Source organism: Budorcas taxicolor, chromosome 13, assembly GCF_023091745.1.
Source record: "Budorcas taxicolor isolate Tak-1 chromosome 13, Takin1.1, whole genome shotgun sequence".
In the NCBI taxonomy this organism is placed as follows: Eukaryota; Metazoa; Chordata; class Mammalia; order Artiodactyla; family Bovidae; genus Budorcas; species Budorcas taxicolor.
Window position 1 is genome coordinate 17430425 of NC_068922.1, and position 24342 is coordinate 17454766.

The window sequence follows — 24342 nt, forward strand, 5'->3', positions numbered from 1 at the left end:
TATTCAAATTACAGCCCCCAAAGTCCCTTTCCCCATCGGCCAAAAACTGCCGTGCCGTCCCGTCAGTGCGAATGAGGTAAACCAGCCGCCGTCAACCTGGGGCACCCTGTGGTAGGTTCAAGAAATTCCCGGAAGCCCCGCCTTCACGTCCATCGGCTTCTGCGTCGACAAAACGAAGGTGACGGAGGCGGAGATGCGCATGGATGGGTGTGGCGTGGGCTGCGACGTAGTGACATCACTGATACGTGCTGCGTGGGCGGAGCCTCACTTTGAACCTGGTTGGCGGGAGTTGCGGCTCCGGAAGGGGCCTTGGCCGGTGATAGAGCTTTGCATCCGAGGTGGACCGCGATGGAGCCCACCGTGGGCGGTGAGATGGAGAGTGGAGATGGCGCGGCAACAGGAGAGTGCGTGAATAGGATCCCGGTGCCAAGACCTCCCTCCATTGAGGAGTTCACCATAGTGAAGCCTATTAGCCGCGGCGCCTTTGGGAAGGTGTATCTGGGGCAGAAAGGCAACAGGTTGTATGCGGTGAAGGTAAGAGTCGAGGATTAAAGAAAGCTAAAGAGGCTGGTCCTTCGGCCCTCCTTCCCGCCCCCTGAACTGGGCAGGCTCCAGGGCCGCTGGAGCGGCTAGACTGGATGCCTGGCTCGCTGAATCCTCCGGGCCCCGCAAGATGATTTCTTATTTGAGGTGACAGCGCGGGCAAGTCGCTGTTGCCTCTGCCCCGCCCTTCTGTTCCCACCGCGTAAACCTTAGAAGATCTAGGACTTCTGAACCCTTTTTACTAATTTGGGCTTTACCAGGATTAAGGTTGAAACTTTAAATTAGAAATAGTTATTTCCAAATTATATTTTAACTACCAATTTGATGTAGATTCATTTCTATTTTTGTTGAGGCGTAATTGACATATACCAATTTCAGGTGTACAACTTAACGATTCAGTGTTTGTCTATGTGGTGAAATGATCATCATCATAAGTCTAGTTAACCATGATGAAACAGCTGCATATTTTTTTCTTGTGATGAGAACTTTATCTTAGCAGCATTCAAATATATAATGCAATATTGTTAACTATAGTAAGCATGCTATGCTATAGATGAACTTTTGACCTGTATAACCAAAAGATATCATTAAACAAACCCCACTTTTCAAGCCTTTCATTATAAATCTGGAATGTAATTTTATTTAAAGACTAAGCTGAAATATTCCTAAATCACTCCTTTATCCTTACAGTAGCATGTGCTGTGCTTAGTCGCTCAGTCCTGTCCAACTCTTTGCAACCACATGGACTGTAACCCTCCAGGCACCTCTGCCCATGGGGATTCTCCAGGTAAGAATACTGGAGTGGGTTGCCATGCCCTCCTCCAGGGGATCTTTGCAACCCAGGGATGGAACCGGGGTCTCCTGCAGTGCAGGTGGATTCTTTACCAGCTGAGCTACCCGAGAAGCCCAACAGTAGTATGTATCATTCCAAAGCATTCAAGAGCTCAGAGTATTCGAAGCTGTTCAGGCCACTGTTGATTCTCATTTACTCCCGTAGCTTCAAATTAGTCACATCTCAGGAATGAGTGATAGTAATAAAGGAGAAGCTAGTAGTGGTACTGATATGGTTTCAACTTCCTGTTGGACATTGCCGTGTGAATACCTAGCAAGCACCTCAAAATTGTACTTGCCCAGCTTTGAACATGGTGCTCTCCACCTAACCACCTCCCGGATTTCTTCTCTCCCTGTAATAACACCACCATCATTCAGGCTAGGAACTTGAGTCTTTGTAACGTTCCTCTACTGCATCTGTATATCCTCTCTCTCAACTCTGCCTGTCAATTCTGTCTCATTCATTTTCAGTACCCTTTTCATTCCATTCTCAAGTTTGCCCAAATACAGACTTGATTTTTTCTTCCTTTTTTTTCTTAAAGTACAACTTAGTTTTTAGTAAATCAAAGATTGAGTAACCATTAACACATTACAATTTTAGAAAATTTCCAGTACCTGAGAACTACCTCTCTTGGTTATCTGCAGTGTCTCCCCACTTAGCCACAAGTAACTTTCCATCTCTATTGGTTTGTCTTTCTGGACATTCCATATTAATAGAATCATAGAATACATGGTCTTTTGCATCCAACTTTCTTCACTTCCTTCACATGTTTTTGAGGTTCCTCAGGCCTTCATTGGGCTTCCCTGTGGCTCAGCTAGTGGAAAAAAAAAAAAAAAATCCTCCTGCAATGTGGGAGACGTGGGTTTGATCCCTGGGTTGGGAAGATCCCCTGGAGAAGGGAAAGGCTACCCACTCCAGTATTCTGGCCTGGAGAATTCCATGGGCTGTATAGTCCATGGGGTCACAAACAGTCAGACAGAACTGAGCCAGCTTCACTTTCACTTTCTCTTTAGCCGGCCCCCTTCAAACTTTTCCTAACCTTTCAGACCCACCCTACTGAAATTAATTCTCCATCACTTCATATTCCAAAGATTTTTTGCTTTTCCTTCTGTTTACTAAGCAGTCATTATTAGCTGTTGAAATGAAAATGCCAGTATATTTTTTCATAAGTATTTATGAATATCCACTTTGTGTAGGATATGAATACCGTGGTGAACAAAAACAAATATGCCCTCATGAAGCTTCCAGTCTAGAGCAATGATAAGGAAATCATGTTTTAGACTGGCTTTGTCAATTTTCCTCATTTTTCTTATGGGAAGGCTCTACAGCTGGAATTTACAGTGTACTGATGATTTTATTAAATGCTTTAATGAATCTTTGGAAGAAATATGCCTTTTTTTCTTTGTAATCTTCCTGAGAATTGATCTCAGTGTTACTAACTATTCAGTTTAGTGCTCCAATTTTAACATAGATTATAATTTTGCTTCCCTACCAATTACCTTGAGACTTAAAAAGAGTAATTAGTTGTTTTCTGTAACACAGCATCTGACACTTAAGTGTCAGTAAACTCTAACCATTTTTAAGAATTTCTCCGGGAGATGCTGCAGACCCAGGACCCAGAGAAGTTCAGAGGCGGTGAATAATAGCTCTTCAAGTCTGCAATAAAAAATGGCCTCCAATAAAACTACATTGCAAAAAAATGGGAAAAAAACAAATTGGAAAGAGTAAAAAAGTTGAAGAGGCGGAACCTGAAGAATTTGGACTGCTGTGTTGTGAATGGGAAGGTGGAGTATTTCCTGAAGTGGAAGGGGTTTACAGATGCAGACAATACTTGGAAACCTGAGGAAAATTTAGATTGTCCAGAGTTAATTGAAGCAATTCTTAATTCTCAAAAAGCTGGTAAAGAAAAAGATGGAACAAAAAGAAAATCTTTTGTCTGACAGTGAATCTGATGATAGCAAATCAAAGAAGAAAAGAGATGCTTCTGATAAACCAAGAGGTTTTGCCAGAGGTCTTGATCCAGAACGAATAATTGGTGCCACGAGCAGCAGTGAAGAATTAATGTTTCTCATGAAATGGAAAGATTCCGATGAGGCTGACTTGGTGCTGGCAAAAGAGGCAAATGTGAAGTGTCCTCAAATTTTAATTGTAATTTTTATGAAGAGAGACTAATTTGGCATTCTTGTCCAGAAGATGAGACTCAATAATTGTTTGCATTGATTTTTATGTATATTTATATATATATATAATGTGGGTCTTGGCTTTTTGATTTATTAGTGTGAAGAAATAACTACATTCTAATGAAAATCAGGTTTGATATTGAGGTAGTATTGGGGAAGTTACATTGGGTTGTGTTTTTTTTTTTGGTCTGTAGCACTAGCTGCTTTGAACAAATAAAAGCTTTCAATAGTTGCTTCCTTCAGCAGAAAAGAATTTGATACCATAGTATATTATTTCCTCAGCATTAGAGAACAGCTTTTCTAAATGTTGGGGGAAATCTCCATAGTCATTACTTAATCAAAATTTAGAATTTGCATTTCACTCATATATGCCTAAGGATCATTCTAAGTTTTTTGTATGTGTATACATAAAATACATATGTAAATTGTTTGGGAGCTTTTTTTGTTGTGCTGGTTTTTGTTTTGGTAAATAGATTTAAACAACAGCTTTTCATAACCATGGATAAGCCCATGTTCCTGGAATTCCATCATTTTGAGCAATATAAGAAACCCCTTCAACTTAAACTGAAAACTTAAGTCTTAACCTTTCAAATTAAATAGTTTTGTAATTAATTAGGTAAAATAAGCAATTTAAAGTAGGTAATTTTTTAAAGCATCCTATCAGAATCTGTATCCACATCTGCATATAAATCTGCATATAAATGCAGAAACCCTGGAAGGAAAATTCTTATCACTGTCAACAACCTCCCCAACCAAATGAAAAAAGTAGAAAAATTCTGGTATGTTTTAAATAGCGAAGCAAAACTTAGTAAAGTGGACACTTGATGGTTCCTTTTGGTGAACCATTGTTTTACAAGAAAGTGAAGTCTCTTTGCTATATTTAGGAAAGGTTGTGATATATGGAATGTCTCAGATTTGTTCATGGAAACCTAATCAAATAGTTTTAAAATACTGGCAATTTACGACATACAGGAATATGCCCTGCAGAAATATGTCCATAGCGTACATGGGATCTTAGTTCCCTGACTAGGGATAGAACCCAGGTTCCCTGCAGTGGAAGGGCAGAATCGTAACCACTGGACTACCAGGGTTGTGTAAACACATGTCCTATCCTATAGTGCTTCCTGTGTTCTAGCTGGTCCCGGTCTGTGAAGCGGACTCCCTGGTAGCTCAGTCATTAAAGAATCTGCCTGCAGTGCAGGAGACCTGGGTTGGATCTCTGAGTCAGGAAGATCCCCTGGAGAAGGAAATGGCAACCCAGTCCAGTATTCTTGCCTGGAGAATCTCATGGACAGCGGAGCCTGGTGAGCTACAGTCCGTGGGGTCGCAAGAGTCAAGACTAAAGCGACTCAGCAACTCAGCACAGGAATAAATGAGTGAACAAACTTTTCTAATCTACACTTGACCTGCATGTTTCTTCAGACCTTACCCCAACCCATTCCTTACATGAAGGGCTCAATTTTCTCAGTATTTGGGGTTACTAGTTGAGCAGAAGCCAAGAAAAACAACTTAGTAGTGATCAGAATGTTATTCAACTCTATATTACTTACTTTATTGTAAATACTGGTGAACAGTGCTCAATAGTTTTATATTCCTAAAAGAAAAAAAAAGAATTTTTCCAGGGGGAAAAAAGTACATTCTTTGTCTATTTCCATCCATCAAGGAACCAAAAAAAATTTTTTTAATGGATTGGCCAATTATTTCTCTTTGCCTACATTCCTGATTAAGTGAAAGTCTCTCAGTCATGTCCGAGTCTTTGCGACCCCATGGTCTGTACAGTCCATGAAATCTCCAACCCAGAGTACTGGAGTGGGTAGCTAGTCCTTTCTCCAGAGGATCTTCCCAACCCGGGGATTGAACCCAGGTCTCCCGCATTGCAAGCAGATTCTTTACCAGCTGAGCTACAGTCCTGATTATCTGGGAGCATATTAGGAACATTGCTATCTTATGACTTGTAAGAACAGCAGAACAGAATTTATTTTCTACTTATTGGTAGGGTAGATGGGGAGCATTTGCTTACATCTTTTTCCTTCTCAAAAGGGATGTGATACTTGTACCACTTGATACCAAGATGAGAGGTTCTATGTTAAAGAAAGTTTTATTTTCACTAGCTGTTTTCCTGGCAGAGTTTCCTGCTGGCAGTGTGAGGGCCAAACAACATGTCCATGCTTTCTCTCTGGTTGTTTTCACGATGGGAACTTGGAAACCTGAGACTACTCTGCGATAGAAAATAAAACCATGTGTCTGTTGTCACATTATGTACTACAGGTTGTCAAAAAGGCAGACATGATCAACAAAAATATGACTCATCAAGTACAAGCTGAGAGGGACGCGCTGGCCCTAAGCAAAAGTCCTTTCATTGTCCATTTGTACTATTCCCTGCAGTCAGCAAACAATGTCTACTTGGTGAGTAAATGACATGTTTTTCTTCATTCAGGAACCACTAAACCCAGTGATTTAAGAATTACTGTCTTGACGTTCAGTGTACCTAGGTTTGAATTCCAACTGTTGAACTTACTAGTTTTATGACCTTGGCCAAGTTACCTTACCGGTTCTATTTGTTTACGTTCTTCAGGGGAAAAGAACAATAGGGTGTCTGTGTCTGTGTCTGTGTGTGTATGTAGAAAGAGGGATTTACTTTAGGGAATTGTCCTTCATGGTTGTGGCAGTGGCAAGTCCAAAATCTCTGGGGTAGGCTGACAGGCTATAGACCCAGCGAAGAGTTGATGTTGCAGCACAAGCCCAAAGGCAGTGAAGAGGCAGAATTCCCTCCTCTTTGGAGGAGAAAGACACGACCCCTCAACCTTTTTTCTCTCCAGGCCTTCAGCTGATTGGATAAGGCTCTCCCACATGACGGAGGATAATCAGTTTTTATGCAGACTCTAATGGTTGAGATGTTTATCTCATGTAAAAAATACCTTAACAGCAACATTTAGATTGGTGTTTGACCAAATATCTGGGTGCCGTGGCTTAGCCAATTTGATGCATAAAATGAACCATCACGCCTCAGTTTTCCCATCTGCAAGGTGGGGATAACAATAGTACCTACCTCAAAGGTTGTTATGAAATTCCAATAGGTTGATATAAACCTTGTAGAACAGTGTGTGGCACATAGTGCTAAAAATATTTCCTAAGTAAAGGATGCATAATAGAAATATTATATAAAGTTTGATGTATAATAAGGAAAAGATATTAGGAAGTAGTGGATTTGGGATCTATTTACTTAGCAAGTTGCTTGCTTTTCACTGAACATGGCAGATTGCACTCTTTTAATTCTAATGAGGAATTTGGGTAGGGGACAGGAAGAGGTGAGGATGACAGGTATTTTGACTTCCAAGTTCCAGAGGTTCATGAGGAAATAATCAGATGTTGTGAAAGACCATCCTGTGCCCCACTCCCAGTCCCACCCCCTCTCCAGCAAATAAAAAGAAGAAAAATTACTCCAAATTAAAGGAGACTAAAGACATATGATAACTAAATCCCGTGCATGGTCCTGGCCTGGGAATGAGGGACCAGGAGAGAGGCCGTCAGGAACAATATGGAATTATCAGAGAAATTTGAATACAGACTAAACAACAGGTAATAGCATTATTTTAGCATTAAATTCCATGCATTTTATTACACTGTAGTTATAGACGATGTCCTTGATAAAGCATTTGTTAAAAGGATGTCCTTGTTAGTAGAAACATGATGAAGAATTCAGTGGTACACTTTCATAATTTGAAAAATAAAGAAAGAGAAAGCAAAAGAATTCTGTGGTGACATATCATGCCCTCTTCAACTTTATTCTCGAATTATTCAGCCAAAATTTTAAAGATTAATACCAGTTGCTAATGTTGCCTTATTTAAAGTATTTTATTTGAATAAAAATACATGCACATAATGTATTTATGTTAATGTTGTTAATATATTTATTATGCAACATAATCATGTTAATGATTAGCATAAATAAGTATTGTTATATATGTGTAGAGGAAGAAAGCAGATGTGGCAAAGTGCTAACGATGGGTGAAAATAGATGAAGAGTACGTGAGAAATTATTCTGTTCTTCATACCTTTTTCGTAAGGCTGAACAGTTTAATTTAAATTTTAAACAATGTATGGTAGCATGAACAAACCTGGTATTGATGTGGACTCAGTGACACCAAGAAAATGTCTGTTACAGAACCATGCTAAAATGTGTAATCATTAATGCTCAAATAAGACATTTTTAAGTAGTCATATTGGTTTTATTTTACAGTATTTCTGTTTCGTTTTGACAGGTAATGGAGTATCTCATTGGTGGAGATGTCAAGTCCCTTCTACATATCTATGGCTATTTTGATGAAGAGATGGCCGTGAAATATATATCTGAAGTTGCATTGGCTCTAGACTACCTTCATAGACATGGAATCATTCACAGGTAATGACTGACTTTTCTCCAAACTATTACTTAAGCACAAGTAATCAAATTATGTATTTACTCTTTGAGTCTTAGATATTTGCATAACCGCCAACATATGGGTTATCTTAAATTTAGTAGGAATTTGTGCGAATTTACAAATGCCATCAACTCTTTTATCTCCCTGTGTGTGTGAATGTGTTGCTTTGTCCATGGATATCCCATTTTATTGTGGAGAATATTGACTCTTTTTTCCACTCTTTTAGCTGTACATCATGCAAAAGTACCATAGTTTATAAACCCAGCTGATTTACAGTGCTTTGCTGTGTTCAAAGAAAGGTTAAGTGACTCTTTTTGATTAAGGCTTAATCTCACACTCTCTTAATCTCACAGAAAGAGGTAAATATGATTTGACCTGGTTTGAGGTTTATTTTACCTAATGAAATTTATCTTAATAGAATATCTAGTGAATAATGTCAAAGATAATCTAGCATTAAATAGTTAACTCTTGTATATTCAGATATTCAGATTTTAGTTTGCTTTTTTTTGTTTGTTTGTTTGCTTTTGAGAGTTCTTTTCTGTACTTTCAAAGCCACCAATAAGAGACAATAAATAGGATTTGATTCTTCTTTAACTTTCTGGTTTTTTTGCTGGAAATTTTAAAATCAACACTAGCTCTTTTTCAGTTATCTGCTATTTGTCTTTTTTATGTGCAGGGATTTGAAGCCAGACAATATGCTTATTTCTAATGAAGGTCATATTAAACTAACAGATTTTGGCCTTTCCAAAGTTACTTTAAATAGAGGTAAGAAACATAGCAAGTAAGTACCTTTTTAAAAGTCCAACACATTTTAGACACTAACATTTCATTAGTTTATATTGTTTTCTGTTAGTTAAAAATGAATAAAATGGTTTTGGGGTGTGTACCCAGCAGAAGAATTGTTGGATCATATAGACAAAATTCTATTTTTTAATTTTTTGAGAAAATTCCACTGTATCTTTCATAGTGGTTACACAGTTTTACATTTTACAGTTGACCAGCAGTGCACAAGAGTTCCAATTTCTCCACATTCTTTCCATACTTCTTATTTTGTTTTTTGATAGTGGTCATCCTCACGGGTATAAGTTAATATTTCATTGTAGTTTGGATTTGCATTTTCCTATTGGTTACTTATGTTAAGTATCTTTTCATAAGCCTCTTGGCCATTTGTATATCTTCTTTAGAGAAATCCAAGACTTTTATCCACTATTTTAATTAGATTACTTAGGGTTTTTTTTTGTTACTGAGTTGTATTTGTCTCTCTATTCTGTATATGAACCCCTTATTAGGTAAATAATTTACAGATATTTCTCCCATTCAGTAGGTTGTCTTTTCATTCTGTTGTTTGTTTCCTTCGATATTCTGAAGTTGTAAGGTTTGATATAGTCCCATTTGTCTATTTTTTCCTTTTTCCTGTACTTTCAAAGTCATAACCAAGAAATCATTGCTGTAGCATTTTTTTAATTTGTAAAATATATTTTAAGAAGTTTATTGTAGTTCCTACAAGCTTCCCTTGTAGCTCAGTCAGTAAAGAATCTGCCTGCAGTGCAGGAGACCCGGGTTCAAACCCTGGGTTGGGAAGATCCCCTGGAGAAGGAAATGGCAAACCACTCCAGTATCCTTGCCTGGAAAATATCATGGACAGTGGAGCCTGGTGGGCTGCAGTCCACGGGCTCGCAAAGAGTCGGGCATGACTGAGCAACTAATACTTACTTACTTACTTACTTACAGTTTCATCAGTGTGAGGTATAAGTGAAATTTAAATTCAAACTTTCGACCTACATTTTAAAGTCTTACACCACATACAAAGCGTTACACTTCTCTTACTATTTTTGATATCTAAAGAAAATTGTACAATATTATGTGAGTGTTGAATCATTTTACAGTGTTACACATTGAAAGCTGATAAAAATCTGCATTAGTTTCTATCTTGCTTACATAGTAAATTAACATGAGTGTTCCATAATTTGTATTAATTCCTAAATTGATTCTGCTGTTGTTGTTTAGTCACTCAGATTCTGTTATTGAAATTTATTTTGTATTCTTAGTACATTGATGCCTTTCTTAACTTTTTTTTTTAACCACCTCTTTTTCTAATGCTTTATTTACCAGGAATTATTTTGTTGGCAGTTAGGTAACACTCTTGTATTTCTCTCTCTTTTTTTAAAATTTACTATTTATTTATTTTTACCTTTTGACCGCTTTCATCCATTTCTTCCAACCCTTAATCCCACCTCTGGCAACCACAAATCAATTCTCTGTATCTATGAGCTTGATTTTTCATTTTGCTTTTTTAAATTCTATATATAGAGAAAGCATATGTTATTTGTCTTTCTCTTGTCTGTTTAGTTCTACATGTTAACTGTATGGCATGATGGTTTTCCTGGCTGTGTTTGTCTTGCACAAGACAACTTTGTAGTTGATGTTAATAATGTGGAAAGTGGGGCAAAGTCCAGGACAAATAATTGTTGACTTTAGTCAATGACAGTTGAAGTTTTTAAAGAATATCATATACTTTTTTTTCCATACATAGATATCAACATGATGGATATTCTTACAACACCATCCATGGCAAAACCTAGACAGGATTATTCGAGAACCCCAGGACAAGTATTATCTCTCATCAGCTCTTTGGGATTTGTAAGTACTCGATAAGAAAAAAACTCACATGATAGGCCCTAACATGATTGCCATTTACACGAATTCAAATATTAAGCATGTTGCATTACTTCAGCAGTTCATCTACCTAGATGGCATAACAGTCTATGCGTTTAGGTGCTGTTTTTGTGACAACAAATCGTAGCATTTGCTTTTGTCTTTCTCTTTTTCGTAGCACACACCAATTGCAGAAGAAAATCACGACTCTGCAAATGTTCTTTCGACTCATGTATCTGAAACATCACCACTTTCTCAAGGACTAACTTGTCCTATGTCCATAGATCAAAAGGACATTACTCCTTATTCTAGCAAGCTACTAAAATCATGTGAGTATAAAAGAAAGGGTAGTATATTCCATTAAATGTGCCCTTGAAGAACAAAGTATTTTACAATTTTAAAATTCTGAGTATCAGTAATTTTGAAATGCAGACATTCAGATAGCCTGTGGATTTCCTCTGTTTTGTCATGTAATTGCCATTTCTGACAGGGCTTATTGCAGATCTTTGTTGTTGCTGTTGGCTGCACTGGGTCTTCATTGTTATGCGCAGGCTTTCTCTGGTTGCAACTACTCTGTAGTTGAGGTGTGTGGGCTTCTCACTGCGGTGGCTCTTCTTGTTGCCAAGCACAGGCTCTAGAACCCTCGCTTAGTTGCTCCACAGCTTGTGGGACCTTCCTGGACCAGGGATCGAACTGGTGTACCGTCGATTGCAAGGTGGATTCCTAACCACTGGACCACCAGGGAAGTCCCTGTTGCAGATCTTTACATCAACAAAATAAAATGTCAAGCTAATTTTTCTATTAGCTGCAACACTGTAATGATCATTGGGTGAATTTCACTGTATTGAGTCTATGGAAATCTTGGTGGTGGTGAAGTCGCTCAGTCGTGTCCGACTCTTTGCGACCCCATGGACTTCTCCGTCCATGGGATTCTCCAGGCAAGAATACTGGAGTGGATTGCCATTTCCTTCTCCAGGGGATCTTCCCAACCCAGGGATCGAACCCAGGTCTCCCGCATTGGAGGCAGACGCTTTAACCTCTGAGCCACCAGGGAAGCCCAATTGGAGAAGATATAGTAATACTGTGTGCCTTTATAAAATGATTTCTAAAAGGTTCTGAAATTAAAGTCAAGATGAAAAAAAAAAAGTCAAGATGATATAGCTTTAGTATTACACAATAAAAGACAAAAGTCAAAAGTAAAGGAGGCAAGTGGAAAATCTGTATAGCACTTAACCTCACCCTCTAACTTATCAACAGTGGACAGTTTAGTTCTGTGCATGCGTATTTTCTTCATCTTAGAAATGTGAATAATAATTACTCTAAAGAGTAATTAGTGTTCGTTGTTTTCATAGATGCTACTTTGTTGTGAATTTGGTCCTCAATTCTGTATATATCTTGGATGGATAGATAGACCGAAAGGAAGAATTGCTTCCTTTTTACAAATGAGAACAAAAGAGTCTCACTTTAAGTTCAGGAGCAAAAAGTTTTAGCATCATTAATTGTTTATAAGATACAGGAACTTGTATTATATAGATGGTGCTGCTTTCTGGCACTGGCTCACACTTAGCAAAGTCACTATTATTTCTTTTACCCAGTAGTATAAAGAAGTCCCTATGGATGTATATAATTCCACACTGGTAAGCATGTAAACCTCAACATTAAAATAAAGCTCTGGTTTTAATTAAATACAAATTGAATTAAGTAAGAGTAGTCACATTCCAGCCTTTTAGCACATCCAGATTTAGCCCATCAGTATTGAACCTTCATCGAGAAAGGTTTCAAATTGGATAATGGATATTCAAAATGAATTTTCTCCTAATTATAAATTTGCTCCCTGTCCTGATTTCTACTTTATCAATATTGAGAGTTTTGTCTATTAACTTTCAGAACACTACTTGTTTGTCAGAACAGCCTGAAGCCATCCTTGTAGATGAGATAATGTTTACATAGAAATAGTCCTGATAGGAAATATTCACTTCCTGCTTAACCCAGTTGCCTGTAAAGATTCAGGATCCGCAGGGAAGTAGGAAAGATGTGGCATAAGTAAGCCTCGGTGTCGCTCTTCCCCACAGGTCCTGAAATGGTTGCCTCCCACCCCGGGATGCCCGTGAAGTGTCTAACTTCCCACCTCCTCCAGTCTAGGAAGAGGCTGGCAACATCCAGCACCAGCAGTCCATCCCATACCTTCATATCCAGCGTGGACTCCGAGTGCCACAGCAGTCCCAGATGGGAAAAGGATTGCCAGGTCAGAGTGCCACTCACCTTACCCAGAACCAAATGTGTGTAATGATAGAAACACTTGACACCTTTTCATACAAGTTCTGTAAGGACATGAAACTGTTATGTGAACAGCAGTGAAGCTACTCTTCATTTCCCTGTATATTCTGTCAAGTTCTTTTGCAGCATTTCATTTCTCATTCAAATGTGAAATTATTCTTGTTCACTATATGAGATTACAATTTTTTTTTAATTTTTTTTTAAAATTTATGTTTTGGTCATACTGTGAGGCATGTGGGGGTCTTAGTTCCCCAACCAGGGATCAAACTCATGATCCCTATATTGGAAGCATGGAGTCTTAACCACTGGTTCACAAGGGAAGTCTCCAGTTTTTAATTTTTGCAGTATATTAATGGTAAATGTTTGGCTTCTAGGCATCTAGATGGAATTCGTTTTTAAAATTCTCTACCCTAACACGGACATTAGATTGTTGAGTTCTTTTAACCTTTGTCTTATTTTATAACTTATACTACCTCCTTCTATAACTGTTTACTGCCTGTTTATCATTTAATGGAATGGTAACTCTTCTGAATCAGAAATAACTTCTAGACCACAAGGGTGATCAGATGTGTCTTTAAAAGTATCTATTCTAAGGAGATTGCTTGCCAAGTGAATAGATACTGAAAGTCATTTTACTTAATTTATGTATTCTATTCTGGGCTTTTAAAAGCTATTAAAGCTGAGAGGAACTAACAATATGATAACCTTTCCTATATAGGATGCGGATAAAATGTTAGATTAGAATTATATTAATAACCAAAGGAAAAAATCTTTCCACTTGATAAAATAAACTGGACTCTATTTGCTCCTTAGTCTCAGCAATATGATTTTCTTCATTACAGTGGCTAAGTCCTAATCACTAGGCCACCAAGGAAGTCCCCTGATTTTTTAATTGTTTTTTCCTCCCTCTTAGGAAAGTGACGATGCAGCAGGCTCTACGATGATGAGTTGGAATACAGTTGAAAAGCCTTTATGCACAAAATCTGTAGATGCCATGGAGACCAAAAGTTGGAATGAAAGGGATCTTGAGTTAGCTCTTTCTCCCATTCACAGCAGCAGTGTCGTTCCTGCCACTGGAAACTCTTATGTTAACCTTGCTAAAAAATGTTCTTCAGGGGAAGTTGCTTGGGAAGCAAGAGAACTAGATGTAAATAATATCAACATGACTGCTGACACAAGCCAGTCTTGTTTCCATGAGTCAAGTCAGTGGACTGTGAATTCTGGTGGGATGACTGAAGAGCACCTTGGGAAAAGAAGTTGTAAAAGAATTTTTGAATTAGTTGACTCCAGTCCTCGTCAGGGAATTATACCAAATAAAAAAAGTTGCTTCGAGTATGAGTGTAGTAATGAAATGAGAGATTGTTATGCAACTCAAAAGACAGGCTTAACATTTGAAGTCCAGGACCTTAAGCGGTTGGTATACAGAGATCAGCAAAATGACTGTGTGAATAAGGAGAATGTGGGCAATTCTTTTACTGATAAACACCAAACCCCAGAAAAACCAGCTGTCCCAGTGATAGAAAAAAACCTTATGTGTGAGCTGGATGACGATTGTGACAAGAATAGTAAGAAGGACTACTTAAGTTCTAGTTTCCTGTGTTCTGATGGCGATAGAAGTCCTAAAAGTATTCACATGGACTCTGATTCATCTTTTCCTGGAATTTCCATCATGGAAAGTCCATTAGGAGGGCAGTCTTTAGATCTAGATAAAAACATCAAAGAATCCTCTTTGGAAGAATCAAATATTGAAGACCTACTTCCTGTATCACCCAGCTGCCAAGAAAGTACCTTGCCAAAAGGTGTTGAGTGCCCTACCATCCAAGACAGCAACCAAAAAATGTTGGCTCCTTCTTCAGAGGTCTTAAAACCATTAACCTCTAAAAGAAATGCTGTGGCATTTCGGAGTTTTAACAGTCACATTAATGCTTCCAATAGCTCCGAACCTTCTAAGATGAGCGTCACTTCTTTAGATATGATGGATATTTCGTGTGCCTATAGTGGGTCATATCCCACGGCTATCACCCCTACTCAGAAAGAAAGATCCTACATGCCATATCAGGTATGTTACCACTGGACACTCCATGCTGTATCAGGTATGTTATCACTTGCTAATGTGTGGTCCTTTAGATTTTAGAAAAATAAACTATGACACTGGACTATATAATATTAATCAAATGGTTTTGTTCTGCTTATTGGGAATCTGTGGCTCTGTGGAGGTTTTACAGAAAGGTGAAGCGGGTAGCAGTGTTTAGCATTTTTAACTCCAGTGCCTCCTTCATTTGCATTGTCCTGCATACTTTCACATATTTACATTTTACATGTTTACATATTGACAATCATGTTTTCACTTGATCACGTAACTCTGAGATACAAAATTAAAATCCATCTACTTTACTGCCTTCTAAGGACATATTTAGATGATCTCTTTTCTTTGTAGAAGAGAGTTGAAAAATAAAATCTTTTTTTTTTCCCCCTAAACTGTTACCTTTTTAAACCCAAAGTTTCTGTTTTTCTCTTCCTTTGGAGAGACATCTTAATATAGAAAGTGCACACCTCGAATGTAGGGTTACAAGACTTGAGTTTTCTATTTAGAGCTTAGTGAGGGACTTAAAAATTCTTACCTTCAGAGCCTGTGTCTGCCACCTGTCCTGGTCCAACAGAGTCCTTGTGAGACAACGAAATATCTTAAAAACATAAATGCCAGTTGGCACCAAAGGTTATTTGCATATAGTTCCATCCTATGCATTCTCCTAATAATTCAATCATTTTTCAGCTGTAGCCTCCCTCCAGGACACTTTGTAAGCTTGTATTGATCCATCCTATCAAGAAATTTTTCTGATGGATTTTTTTCATTGTTTCTTGCATATCCAGATCTTATTGAAATAACTGGTATTAGCTAAGCAATTGAATTGCATTATTATCATTAAGATTTTTTAAGTAAGACTTTTCATAATTAGTTCTGAGACCATTTCCAAAGCTGATCAAGGACTTGACTATTTTTCATGCCCAGCAGCCTAGCTTTTCTTTGGTGTAAGCATTTCTGTTCACTGTGAAAGGAATGAAGGTATTTATTGTGCCTTAAACTCTTGAAATTAGCAGACCCCAAATCAGGTCAAATCAGAAACTCCATACCGAACTCCAAAGAGTGTGAGAAGAGGGGCAGCCCCAGTGGACGACGGGCGAATCCTGGGAACACCAGACTACCTCGCACCCGAGCTGCTGTTAGCCAGGGCCCATGGTAAGGCGCACGCGTCTTGAATTTTTGAAGTATCTATCATTATAGTTTCTTTTGAGATAAATTGTGTTAAATTTCTTTAGAACTTAGAGTGCCTAAGGTAAAATAAGATGAGATCGTGCAGTACTCTTTTTCTCACATGCGTGGTGTTTATTATAGTAAATAAAGACACACGGCCATTCATCCTCAGCCTGCTGGTTTAGTCTCAGTGACCCAGAGAAGCCCTACCTTCCACCCCCTCTACTGTCTTTGTTCTAAATGTCTTCCCAGATCTATTCTTGTCTGGTTTCAGGAATACAAAATTAGTCCTGCACTTCCGTTCAGTCTGCAGATGCCTCTTCCTGTTCAGAGCCTGCACTCACTATATCCTCACCAGAGGGGTCCAGCCAGAGAGGAACCATCCCTCTAAAAGCAACACAGAAATAAAAGTTCCTCTGGGCACTTAACTAGTTTTTGGGCATTTTCCCTTTTGCTAAGTCACAGCTTTCCTAGCTCATTTCCTATATTACCATTTATACATTTTCTCAAATCAATACAGTATGAATGGAAACCTCAGACGGCAAGGTTTACTTGATAAAATCTTGCCGCTCTTTTAGTGGGACATCTATTTATCATAGCTAGCTAGTGAAATGTTCTAAAATTTTTATTTCCCATAAAAGTAACTTGACACATAGTTTTTAAAATAAATAATAGAGAGCAATTTATCATTTTTAAGACAACAATAACAATTCCCTGCTCTCTAACTACTAAGGGGACTTAGGGATGCCAGCCTGAGTTTCCATAGCTGCTGCTTATTTTAATACATATGTCTGTTTCAGCTCTCTTATATTTGTAGTAAAATTACCTGAATTATTGCTCCCAAAGTAGGCTGTTTTCTACTTGGGAAAAGCTCTCTTCTTCAACTTTTATCACTTGTATCAGGCACACTGCCTGGTTTCTAGTTCAATAAATGACATAAGAATGAACTTACAACTTTCAAACAATGTACCTAACTCCTGTTTTCTTACATGCAGGATTTCTGACTTCAGGTGAGTGAATTTCTCCATAAAGGAACGTGGCAAAGCACATTTATCTGAACAGTCAAAGTCTAACTAGATCACATTGCATGAAAAATTTTTCTTAATTTCAGCTCACTTATGAAATACAAAATGAGCTTCTCAGGTGGCGCTAGTGGTAATGAACCCGGCTGCCAATGCAGGAGATGTAAGAGATCCCTGGGTTCAAACCCTGGGTCGCGAAGATCCTCTGGAGAAGGGCACGACAACCCACTCCAGTATTCTTGCCTGGAGAATCCCGTGGACAGAGAATTCTGGTGGCCTACAATCCATGGGGTCACAAAGAGTCAGACATGACTGAAGCAACTTAGCATGCACACAGCGTGTACATGTTTATCTTTATCCCATGAAATAAAAAAATGAACCATCTTCTGAGCAAGAAGACATCCAGAGAGATTGCTCTTCTCTGTGAAAACAAGTGTGAGCATGTGGAATTCTTTTTATTACAACTGAAGAAATAGGCTTGATAAAAATATTAAAGTTAATAGCTACAAAAGGGCTTGAATTTTCTAAGCCTTCCATTCCATTATTATTGGAAAATAGAGAGGAATTAACAGTATTAACATACAAATTACAGACATGGATTTTAAACTAGAAAGCCAGTCGTGTAAAACAACTCTGTTCTAGCTATTTATAATTGATAATATGATTTATCACAATACGTGATCTTTTTAGACTCTGACTCACATGTATGGGTATGTATGACATATCCATGGAGAAGTCATGTATGTTTCTGACATGAGTACATTTTTGGCTGAGCTGGGAAAAGGGTCCTAATTTCTAACCTAAGTAAAATAAAATGCAGGGTTTTTCCTGATTTCCTCCTACTTTCCTGTATTTGGTTATCTGATCTGTTGAAATAATTCTTTCTCAGTACTGCTTAAAAGGCCTACTAATGGAGGTGGTTTGTATGTTTTTATAGTGATTACAATAGAGATAGAAGCCTGTAGACTGTACCTTGTGTTTCATAGGAAAAATGGGATCATGTGGCTTGCAAATAGAAAGGTATTCCAAATGCATGCGATTATTTTTTCTAATGGCATATTCCACAATGCTTTCCTATTGTTTTTTGTTTTGGAGGCTTTTTTGTTTGTTTGTTTTTCTACTTGTTTTAAAATGAAATGGTATTTGCTTAACCGCAGTAGTGAATTTTGTGAAACTGACTTTAAAGAGTTAATTTTCAGACAAATTTAGTTCTAGACTAGAATCTGAAATAAACTTTTGCTTAGGAAACATTTTGTTCGTTCGTAGACATAACTAAGCAAAAGTATAAACCAGATTATAAGGTCTTGTTTAAAAAAACATCTAAAAAAAAAATCTTTGTAGGGAATGCCCTGGTGGTCTAGTGGTTAGGACTTGGTGCTTTCACTGACAAAGCCTGGGTTCAGTCTCTGATTGGGGAACTAAGATCCCACAAGCCTCATGACATAGCCCAAAAAATAAAAATAAAAAAACATCTTTGTATAGAAATGATGCTTTCATTGAAGGTTTTATTTAGAAATCAGTTTTACCTACTTATTAAGACTTATCATCTAATTCCCTCCTCAAGCTATAGTCTAAATGTTTTTTTTTGTTTGTTGTTAAACTAATTTGTCCCCCTCAGTCCTTAAAAAGAGTAAAGCAACATTAAAACACCCTGTAAGTAAGGCTTCCCTAGTCACCAGGTTATCCTCCAGTTAGCATTAATATTACTACCTCATCTCATTCCTTTGTAAAACAAGTAGATACAGAATCATCCGAATGTTATTATTTCCTGGTCTGAAACTGAGGAGTACTCTAATTTTAAAGAATACCTTTTAGATAAAATGCATTTCTTCGTTGTGTTTTAGGATTTAGCACAAATAAGTCTCCAGAATATTGGAAGTAATTAATAAATGGCAAAAGATAACTTTTAACTTTTTTTTTAATAGCCATGTTAGTTGTTAATCTAAACTTCTATATTCAGGACTTCCCTGGAGGTCCAGGGGTTAAGACTCTGCACTTCCAAATGCAGGGGGTACAGGTTCAATCCCTGGCTGGGGAACTAGGATACTGCGTGCCACATGGTATGGCAAAAAAATTTTTTTAAATAAATAAAAATAACAAAACTGCTATTTTCCAAGAAAAGAATTACCACACTGCCTAAAGGAAGGTAATTTGGGGTTTTATACCTTACAGAGCCAGAGGAAAACCTTAGGAAGTAAGTCTTTGCGCCTTCATTGCACCCAGATAAAAACATATTAATGTTTTAGTTGATCAAACATTTGTAGAAAATGCTTGCAAGTTCAGCTGCTTCCTCTTAAATTCCAGGTCCTGCAGTAGACTGGTGGGCCCTTGGAGTTTGCTTGTTTGAGTTCCTAACAGGAATTCCCCCTTTCAATGATGAAACACCACAGCAAGTATTCCAGAATATTCTGAAAAGAGGTGATTCTTTTTCTCCTATCTATGAAGATAGATTCATTTATCTCATTTATCCCTGTGTATTGTTCCTTTGACCAATATGATGAACATGTTAATTTGTATTTGTAGATATCCCTTGGCCTGAAGGTGAAGAAAAGTTATCTGATAATGCTCAAAGTGCTGTGGACATACTTTTAACCATTGACGATACAAAGAGAGCAGGAATGAAAGGTAAGGTTTGGATTTGCTTCAGGGATGAATGTTAATAACATCAAGTTCTAATATAATACTACTGATAATCTGACAGCTAAACTCAGTTGATTTTAAACTTTCAGTTTATTTTGCCCTCTCAGTATTCATTGATACGTTTGTCCTTATTCAGAACATTAAAATTCAGCGCAATCAGGTTGCAGTCTTGAATTTTATTACTCTCAAGCAGGTTCTCAGAACAATCTCATCTTGTCAATGTCTAAGTTTTTCAGAGCCTGATAAAGTTAACCATCAACCAATATAGGAAACCAATACAGGAAGTTTTAGTCAAAACTTCCTGTTCTGTGATTTCTTACTGCTTCATTTCTGACATCATTATTGATTGACAAGTATTCTTATGTACTCTGGCTCCTTGTTGCATTATCTTCACAGCTAAGATGCCTCAAAGAAGACAACATGGGCTCATCGTGACCCATTCAAAGGTTTTTTCCCAGTGCTGGAAACTCGAATTAATTTTAAACTCCAATTTTGAAACTCCAGTAAATCTCACTAGCAGTTGCCTTAAAATTCTTTTTGTCACAAGGTATAGATAGAGACAGTTAAGCACTTATGTCTCAAAATACACTTCCATGTGAAGTACGATATATTAGGAAAATGGACTTTTAGTAGTATGTCATTTGTATCAGCTTCTAGTTTTCCCTCTAATCAGATCAGCAAACCCTATAGAGTGACTTCTAGGTGTCAGTGTTGTTATTTGAGGCACTGGAGGTAACCTAGGGATGAACCAGACTGAAACTCCTGTGCTTAACTTCTAGAACTACATTCTAGTGAAAAGACAAGAAGTAGACAAATACAATCATAACGCCATCCAGTAGTAACTACACAAAGAGAGAAAGCAGAGAGGGTACAAAGTGAAGGCAAGAGATTTATTTTTTAGACTGGATGGTCACAAAGATTTCTGACAAGTGGAATCTGAGCAAAAACCAGTATAAAGTGAGGATGCAGACATTTGAAAATTGAGCTCTGAAAATTGCTTTAAGGGACTTCCCTGGTGGGCCAGCGGTTAAGACTCCAAGCTTCCACTACAGGGGCCACGGGTTCAGTCCCTGGTTGGAGAACTAAGATCCTGCATGCCACACAGTGTGACCAAAAAAATAGTAATAATGAAAATTAAGAATTGCTTTAGAGCAACAGTTCTCCTCTGGAATGAGTTTGCTCCCCAGAGGACATTTGGTGTTGTCTGGAGATATTTCTGGGTTGTCACAGCAGTTGGGGTCGTCTAGTAGGTAGAGGCCACAGTAGGGTTCACTCAGCATTCTACAATGCTCAAGGCAGTCCCTACAACAGAAAGTTATCTGGTCCCAAATGTCATTCATAATAAAGTTATGAAACCGTTGTTTAGAAAATGGCTGCACTGCACTGTATTTGCTTAGCACATTCTTACCAGACCTCAGATACTGTTCATTTGTTCCATGAATAGTTTACCTAGTGAAGCAGATAGGGTTATTCTTCAGTTTAGTTAATCTTAACCTAGATTAGAATTCCTTTGCAGATGCAGCATAAATACAGAGATACAGTGAGAGAATCATGAAACATCCTATCACATCCAATACTACAAGTAACTCTAAAGTAACCAATGCTCAGTTATTTATTTTAAACAGTTGAGACAAGTTCCCTAAATGTGAATTACTGTTGCTATTTTATCCTTTTTCCTACCAGTCTTTTAGTTTATAGTAAATCCAACATATACACATACTGTCTTTCCAACCCACTAGCCCCAGCAATGGCAACCCACTCCAGTGTTCTTGCCTGGAGAATCCCAGGGACGGGAGAGCCTGGTGGGCTGCCGTCTATGGAGTCACACAGAGTCGGACACGACTGAAGTGACTTAGCAGCGGCAGCAGCCCCAGTACAGACACACGATTCCCTACTGTCTGCATAGTCATCTTCTGATATTTTCCTTAAATTTGATTGCTTTTTTGGTTTGCATACTGCCTTAATTGACACTTCTTTTTTTTTTTGCCATCTTTACTGTTGCCTGATGAAGTGAATAGTTGAGGAGAGGGGAGCTATGTCTACCAACTGAATACCTGTGTGACCAAAAAAGCAAATTCTTATTTTAGTCGACAGAAGAAAAATGTAGTGAAGATGTGATTTTGTAAGTGGAAGCCATAGACTCGGATGTGGCCATGCTGCTGGGTGGCCAGTGTGTTGTAGAGATGCAAGTTGGCGAAATCAAAGAACCGGGAAGAGAAAGAATGTGTCGGTAGTGTCATCGGTGTGTATGCTGGAAGTAGCAGGAAGGATAAGGATGGAGCACAGGGAAGACAGCGTGGGAGTGGAGGACGAGCTTCCTGCTGAAGTTATGTAGGCGGGCGATGCTGAGCTCCAAGCAGTCAGCAAGGCCTTGAAATAAGATGTGGGGCACTGATCGCTTAAGATCAGTGATGGGGGAACAGGAAGTAGCCCAGGCTCCCTTATCTGATGAAGTCTGGGATTCTTCCAGCAGGTACAGGCAGTGAGAAAGATAGGCTCCTGTTAAGGCCAGTCATCATTCACTCTTTGGACCAATTCAGACAAGGCACCTGCCGTATGCCAGGCGATACACAGAATAAAATAGCATGTGCTGTTGGGAAGTGTGTGGTTGAAGAGAGCGATGTTTTTAAAATGTCTGTGAAACAGGCATAGTAAACCAATATTACTATGGTTTACTATAGTAATAGCAAGGTCCACGTGAGACAGTCTCTCCTCGATGCCTATAAAATATTGAGTTAGCCAAGAAGTTCATTTGGGTTTTTCATACCATCTGATGGGAAACCCAAATGAACTTTTTGGCCAACCCAATAGTACTTTGGTAATGGTGTCATAATATTGTTTTGTTTGATATTTTTTCCCAAGAGCTGAAACATCATCCTCTCTTCAGTGGTGTGGACTGGGAAAATCTACAGCATCAAAAAATGCCTTTCATACCCCAACCAGATGACGAAACAGATACATCTTATTTTGAAGCCAGGAATAATGCTCAGCACCTGACGGTATCTGGATTTAGCCTTTAGCTTGAATCTATTAAATTTTTCCCTTTAATCTAACCCTGCCTTATAGCATGAGCTAGCGTAATTACATACACCTTAGTACTAGATTGATCTAAGCGGGAAAGATTATCTTACCTGGATCAGTGAGCTTTTCATTGTGTTACAGCTTCCACGGCATTAAAAAGGCTATCAGGAATGTAATCAGTAATTTATCTTAGTCCCAGAGTTGTAAATAGATCTTCAAAAGCTTTTTTCATCTTATTTATTTTGTTATTGCACTTTATAAAAATTAATGCTTCAGTAAAACTATTAGAAACATGACCTCTTTAGAGAAAGAGTAAGCCTCGAGGTTGATTTTCTTTCTCATCTATTCATGTCGGTCTACCATTCATTTGGTGTTAATACAACAAAACATTACAATATAGTTTTATTTTATTGTAATTCATCTGTACTTGATTGCCTGCAAAAGCTGTAGACTTGAGGGCAGTCATGTAAAGCTATCATCGTGACCTCAAAAATGCAACTAGAAAATCCCTTCACTCAGTACTATAACTCCTTTTGGAAATGGGAAATAAAAGGGTTAGGGTTTTGCCTCACTTTGCTATGAATAAATGCAGTTTTGTTGCACTGGCTGCTTCTGGTGCTTTCTCTACAATACAGATTACTTTAAAATAGTAGTAGAAAGCTTAGGTGAGATATACTGTAGCAATTTTAACAGCTTGTTCAATTTTAACAAAAAACATGATGGTTTACATTTTAAAATAATTCGTTTAAAACATATGCAGCACTACCAGCATAGCCTGATTCTTTTTTAAAAAAATAACTTACTTTTGCTTAATAAATATAATTGTAACATACTTTGATACATTCTCTGTCAACATCACTCTTTTCAATATAGATACACTAAGATTCAGCTTCACAAGTCATATCTTAAATTCATTGAGGTTTTCTGCATACTTACCCACCAAGAGAAAAATTCAAATTTAAATGTACCATGTGTAAATTTTCTGTTAATATATTAAATACTGTTGCTCATTTTGCAAAATGGCTTGAGTGTTTTTACTTTCTATCAGCATCCTGTTATTAATGTAGTTGACAAAGATTAAAACTGTTTAGAACTGTTGCAGCAAAAGAGACACTATAATAATCGATGCCATGTAATTCAATCCATGATTTAATGGTTTTACTGAGCTTGTTCTAGCAATGACTACTCAGGTTTAATCCACCTAATTGTCACCTTTTCTAACAATAATATGTTCAAAATACAGTTGTTAAAACTTTGTTTAATGTAAATTACATCTTTCCCTTAAATTAGGTAAAAGCTAAGATTATCCTCCCATGGAATTTTCAAGTAGTAGAAAAAATAGTGGTTTTGGAATCAAGCACAAATGGTTTAAACCACTGCTCTGTCACAGTAAAAAGCTGTAGGTGGGTTAAACTCTGATCATCTGCCTGTGTTGTGTAGAAAGGAAAGGAGCTTCCCAGGACACCAGTCTTAACACCAGGAACTTGAAACATTACTG

General features: G+C 37.9%; 1 protein-coding gene and 1 pseudogene across 1 annotated transcript; both read left to right on the forward strand.

The window, feature by feature from the left end:
• The first annotated feature begins 348 nt into the window (after window positions 1-348).
• Window positions 349-22843, forward strand: MASTL (microtubule associated serine/threonine kinase like). Its single transcript, XM_052651378.1, has 13 exons — window positions 349-534; window positions 5824-5961; window positions 7818-7957; window positions 8653-8741; window positions 10510-10616; window positions 10810-10960; window positions 12704-12876; window positions 13822-14967; window positions 16005-16146; window positions 17157-17171; window positions 19488-19601; window positions 19707-19808; window positions 22686-22843. Exons 1-13 carry the CDS (start codon window positions 349-351, stop codon window positions 22841-22843), a joined length of 2661 nt encoding a protein of 886 aa, XP_052507338.1.
• Window positions 3044-3582, forward strand: LOC128058897 (chromobox protein homolog 3-like; annotated as a pseudogene).
• Window positions 22844-24342: the final 1499 nt, after the last annotated feature.